Source organism: Rhinopithecus bieti, unplaced genomic scaffold, assembly GCF_001698545.2.
Source record: "Rhinopithecus bieti isolate Rb0 unplaced genomic scaffold, ASM169854v2 scaffold_23748, whole genome shotgun sequence".
Lineage (NCBI taxonomy): Eukaryota > Metazoa > Chordata > Mammalia > Primates > Cercopithecidae > Rhinopithecus > Rhinopithecus bieti.
The window spans coordinates 2,574,271-2,580,672 of NW_016811596.1; the positions used below are offsets into that span (position 1 = coordinate 2,574,271).

Genomic DNA, 6,402 nt, shown 5'->3' on the forward strand with positions numbered 1-6,402 from the left:
ATATACTTTTTTTTTTTTTTTTTACTGGCAGTGTTACCCAAATTTCAAATGACTGTGGATGCACCAGAAAATATCTTAGTAGTGGACTCTGAATTCAAAGTGAATGTCTGTGCCTTGTAAGTTGAAACTGTACATAATAGAATAATGCATTCACAGAAAGATATTAGAATGGGATAGATGACTAAAAAGAAGTAAAATATAAATGTATAGAAGGTGAGGGAAAAACACGGTATGAAATTATTTTGCTGATTTTATGAATTCTTCCATGCATCTATAATTATTTTAATGCATGTTATGACACGTGGTTTTATGCAACGGTTTAAGACAACTGACTACTATCTTTTTTACATCATAACATATTATTTTGCACCAGCCAATACAGTAGCCACTGACCATATGTGGTTATTTAAGTTTTAATTAAAATTAAATATTCAGTTGTGCTAGCCACATTTCAAGCTGTCACATGTGACTAGTGGCCACTGAATTGGAGAGCATAGACATAAAACATAGAACGTTCCATCTCCCAGAAATTTCCACTGGACAATATGTTCTGTTTATGATGATTTCTCAATTCAATCTTTATGTATTACATGATTATAAAAGAAAACTGAAGCTCACGACGTATCATGGAGAAAACTGCTTAAGAGTTACAAGTGGCTTTAGGGTAATGGCGGGGCACAGTATGGAGGATACTAAGGGCAGACAGGGACTTAGGGGCAAATAGTGAGGATTAATGTGTGGCAGGAGTAGCAGTGAAGCAGGTCAGGTTGTTTTCCCCTCTTCTTGTCACTAAGTTAAGCAACATTCACAGAGTTTATATAACCAGCAAAGACAGCCAGGGTGCAAACATAAAACTTTGTCTCCTCAGACCTGATGTGAGGATTCATTCTTTCCCTGACTCATGTGTACTACTTTTCCTTTTAATTTTGCATAATTAAAAATGAAAAGTGACCTGTTAATTTCTAGTTATTAGGAGAGCTTCATTGCAGTAATCTAAAATTCCATGCCAAACTTTAAGGTGAAAGCTTTACCTGTCCTCCTTCCTGTGTCTACTTTAGGCTGGAAGTCTGTAAGAGTCAAGAAACATGGCTAACTTTTTGTTGTCACTACCTTGTGCTTCACCTCCAGAGTTGGAGTGGGAGAATACAGAAAAGGCAGAGACTGAAATGTCTCATTGTAGTTGGATCTTAGAGGCAGGAAATTGCCAGCATTGCTGGAAAATCCCCTGAGTAACAGAAATCCCCAAAGCCCAAATGTCTAGGTACTTCCCTATCACAGTGGCTGTGTGTTGGCTCCTGTGTCATTTTTACTGGAGAAGTATTGCATAATTGAAATAAAGCACTCTAGGACAAGCCAGCTGGGAATCCCAAAACATAAGCATGAATCACTTAATGGTTGAAGAGTCTAAAGACTTGAAATCAAGGTATTAAACAAATAAAAAAATAGCAATATATACCTGAGAAAACTGTTGAACATCAGTCCAAAAAAAATTTAGAAATAAGTAAAATTTATATACTCAGATATGAGTCAATAGTGTAACTTTAAAAATAATTAAAGACCTTGGAATTAAGCATATTATTAATTTAAAAATATATGTGTAGAAAGGCTGACTAGAAGGATGGATGATGCTGAAGAGAGAATTAGTAATTTGGAAGATGAAATTGAGAAATTGTCATAAAATGCAGCCCAGAAGAATCTACTGTTATTCCTTACAAGCAATTTTGTTCTTTGCTCTTTCTACCTATTTAAATTTTTTAACAATGAACAAATATTTGTGTACTTCCATGTAATTAAAAATAAATATAATTGGAGCCCACCACAGAGCTGCAAAGCTGCTGTAGCCAAACTACCTCTCTAGATTCCTCCTCTCTGGGCACAGCATCTCTGAAAGAAAGGAAGCAGCTTCAGTCAGGGGCTTGTAGATAAAACTCCCATGTACCTGGGGGAAGAAGCAGCTGTGGGAGCAGCTTCAGCAGACTTAAATGTTCCTGCCTGCTGGCTCTGAAGAGAGCAGCGGATCTCCCAGCACAATGCTCAAGTTCTGCTAAGGGACAGACTGCCTCCTCAAGTGGGTCAGGGACCCGTGCCTCCTGACAGGAAGACATCTCCCAGCAGGGGTCGACAGACACCTCGTACAGGAGAACTCTGGCTGGCATCTGGCGGGTGCCCCTCTGGGACAAAGCTTCCAGAGAAAGGAGCAGGCAGCAATTTTTGCTGTTCTGTAGCCTCTGCTGGTGATACCCAGGCAAACAGGGTCTGGAGTGGACTCCCAGCAAACTCCAGCAGACCTGCAGAAGAGGGGCCTGACTGTAAGAAGGAAACCCAACAAACAGAAAGCAATAACATCAGCATCAACGTCAACAAAAAGGACAACCACACAAAAATTCCATCTGACGGTCACCAACAGCAAAGACTAAAGGTAGATAAATCCACAAAGATAGCCAGGAGCGGTGGCTCATGTCTGTAATCCCAGCACTTTGGGAGACTGAGGCAGGTGGATAACCTGAGGTCGGGAGTTTGAGACCAGCCTGACAAACATGGAGAAACCCCGTCACTACTAAAAATACAAAATTATCTGGGCATGGTGGCACACACATGTAATCCCAGCTACTCAGGAGGCTGAGACAGGAAAGTTGCTTGAATCTGGGAGGTGGAGGTTGCAGTGAGCCGAGATTGTGCCATTGCACTCCAGCCTGGGCAACAAGAGCAAAACTCCGTCTCAAAAAAAAAAAAAGAAAGAAAGAAATCCATGAAGATGAGGAAAAACCAGCACAAAAAGCTGAAAATTCCGTAAAGCAGAATGCCTCTTCTCCTCTAAAGAGGAGAGGAGAAAAAGCAAGATTTTCTTATTTTTTGAACATCTCTCCAAACCTCAAAATCAAAAGGCAGCTCACATGGAAGACTGTCTATTGAAATTGTCACAGAATTATTAATTTCATGTAGACAGCTTCAAGAGGACAGAAACTCCTTCAAACAGTCAGGCCCCTCTTCTGCAGGTCTGCTGGAGTTTGCTGGGGGTCCACTCCAAACCCTGTTTGCCTAGGTATCACAACTCCTCGCCAGCAAGGGAACAAAACGGGACAGAGAATGAGCTTGACGAATTGACAGAAGTAGGCTTCAGAAGGTGGGTAATAACAAACTCCTCTGAGCTAAAGGAGCATGTTCTAACCCAATGCAGGGAAGCTAAGAACCTTGATAAAAGGTTAGAAGAATTGCTAACTAGAATAACCAGTTTAGAAAACAGAAATGACCTATTGGAGCTGAAAAACACAGCATGAAAACTTCGTGAAGCCTACACAAGTATCAATAGCCAAATTGATCAAATGGAAAAAAAGATATCAGAGATTGAAGATCAACTTAATGAAATAAAGCTTGAAGACAAGATTAGAGAAAAAGGAATGAAAAGGAACGAGCAAAGCCTCCAAGAAATATGGGACTACGTGAAAAGACCAAACGTACGTTTGATTGGTGTACCTGAAAGTGATGGGGAGAGTGGAACCAAGTTGGAAAACAGACTTCAGGATATTATCCAGGAGAACTTCCCCAACATAGCAGGACAGGCCAACATTCAAATTTAGGAAATGCAGAGAACACCACACAGATACTCCTCGAGAAGAGCAACCCCAAGACACATAATCGTCAGATTCACCAAGGTTGAAATGAAGGAAAAAATGTTAAGGGCAGCCAGAGAGAAAGTTCTGATTAACCCCAAAGGGAAGCTCATCAGACTAACAGTGGATATCTCTGGAGAAACCCTGCAAGCCAGAATAGAGTGGGGGCCAATATTCAACATTCTTAAAGGAAAGAATTTTTAACCCAGAATTTCGTATCCAGCCAAACTGAGCTTCATAAGTGAAGGAGAAATAAAATCCTTTACAGACAAGCAAATGCTGAGGGATTTTGTTACCACCAGGCCTGCCTTAACAAGAGCTCCTGAAAGAAGCACTAAACATGGAAAGGAACAACTGGTACCAGCCACTGCAAAAACAAACCAAAATGTAAAGACCATCAACACTATGAAGAAACTGCATCAACTAATGGGCAAAATAACCAGCTGGCATCAATCATAATGACAGGATCAAATTCACACATAACAATATTAACCTTTAATGTAAATGGATTAAGTGCCCCCAATTAAAAGACACAGACTGGCAAATTGGATGACCCATCAGAGTGCTGTATTCAGGTGACCTATCTCATGTGCAAAGACACCCATGGTCTCAAAATAAAGGGAAGGAGGAAGATTTACCAAGCAAATGGAAAGAAAAAAAAAAAGCAGGGTTTGCAATCCTAGTCTCTGATAAAACAGACTTTAAACCAACAAAGATCAAAAAAGACAAAGAAGGGCATTATATAATGGTAACGAGATCAATGCAACAAGAAGAGCTAACTATCCTGAATATATATGCACCCAATACAGGAGCATCCAGATTCATAAAGCAAGTTCTTAAAGACCTACAAAGAGACTTAGACTCCCACACAATAATAGCGGGAGACTTTAACACCCCACTGTCAATATTAGACAGATTAACGAGACAGAAAATTAACAAGGATATTCAGGACTTGAAATCAGCTCTGGACCAAGTGAACCTAATAGACATCTACAGAACTCTCCAGCCCAAATCAACAGAATATACATTCTTGTCAGCACCACATCACACTTATTCTAAAATTGGCCACATAATTGGAAGTAAAGCACTCCTTAGCAAATGCAAAATAATGGAAATCATAACAAACAGTCTATCAGACCACAGTGCAATCAAATTGGAACTCAGGATTAAGAATCTCACTCAAAACCACACAGCTGCATGGAAACTGAACAACCTGCTCCTGAATGACTACTGGGTACCCAACGAAATTAAGACAGAAATAAAGAAGTTCTTTGAAACCACTGAGAACAAAGACACAACATACCAGAATCTCTGGAACACAGCTCAAGGAGTGTTTAGAGGGAAATTTATTGCACTAAATGCCCACAGGCAAAAGTGGGAAAGATCTAAAATCAACACCCTAACATACAATTAAAAGAACTAGAGAAGCAAGAGCAAACACATTCAAAGTCTAGCAGAAGACAAGAAATAACTAAGATCAGAGCAGAACTGAAGGAGATAGAGATATAAAAAACCCTTTGAAAAATCAATGAATCCAGGAGCTGGTTTTTTGAAAAAATCAACAAAATAGACTGCTAGCAAGACTAATAAAGAAGAAAAGAGAGAAGAATCAAATAGATGCAATAAAAAATGGTAAAGGGGATATCACCACTCCTCCCACAGAAATACAAACTACCACCAGAGAATACTATAAACACCTCTATGCAAATAAACTAGAAAATCTAGAAGAAATGGATAAATTCTTGGATACATACACCCTCTCAGGACTAAACCAGGAAGAAGTTGAATCCCTGAATAGACCAGTAACAAGTTCTGAATTTGAGGCAGTAATTGAAATAGGACCAGACAGAGTCACAGCTGAATTCTACAAGAGGTTCAAAGAGGAGCTGCTACCATTCCTTCTGAAACTATTCCAAACAATAGAAAAAGAGGGACTGCTCCTTAACTCATTTTATGAGGCCAGCATCATCCCGATACCGAAAACTGGCAGAGACACACACACAAAAAGAAAATCTCAGGCCAATATCCCTGATGAACATCGATGCAAAAATCCTCAATAAAATACTGGCAAACAGAATCCAGCAGCACATCAAAAAGCTTATCCACCATGATCAAGTCAACTTCATCCCTGGGAGTCAAGGCTGGTTCAACATATGCAAATCAATAAATGCAATCCATCACGTAAACAGAACCAATGACAAAAACCACATGATTTATCTCAATAGATGAAGAAAAGGCCTTTGATAAAATTCAACACTCCTTCATGCTAAAAACTCTATATATACTAGGTATTGATGGAACGTATCTCAAAATAATAAGAACTATTTCTGACAAACCCACAGCCAGTATCACACTGAATGGGCAAAAGCTGGAAGCATTCCTTTTAAAAACTGGCACAAGACAAGGATGCCCTCTTTCACCACTTCTATTCAACATAGTATTGGAAGCTCTCGCCAGGGCAATGAGGCAAGAGAAAGAAATAAAGCGTATTCAAATAAGAAGAGAGGAAGTCAAATTGTCTCTGTTTGCAGATGACATGATTGTATATTTAGAAAACCCCATCGTCTCAACCCAAAAACTCCTTAAGCTGATAAGCAACTTCAGCAAAGTCTCAGGATACAAAATCAATGTGCAAAAATCACAAGTATTCCTATACACCAATAATAGACAAATAGAGAGCCAAATCATGAGTAAACTGTCATTCACAATTTCTACAAAGAGAATAAAATACTTAGGAATACAACTTGCAAGGGATGTAAAGGACCTCTTCAAGGAGAACTACAAACCACTG

At 39.3% G+C, this 6,402-nt stretch overlaps 1 protein-coding gene across 1 annotated transcript in view; it reads left to right on the forward strand.

The window, feature by feature from the left end:
- Positions 1 to 6,402, forward strand: part of LOC108543641 (ovostatin homolog 2) — a 111,031-nt gene that overhangs the window by 80,976 nt on the left and 23,653 nt on the right. Inside the window, exon 7 of the mRNA XM_017894241.1 lies at positions 32 to 116. Within this exon, the coding sequence (XP_017749730.1) occupies positions 32 to 116 (85 nt within the window). The remainder of the gene's footprint in view (positions 1 to 31; positions 117 to 6,402) is intronic.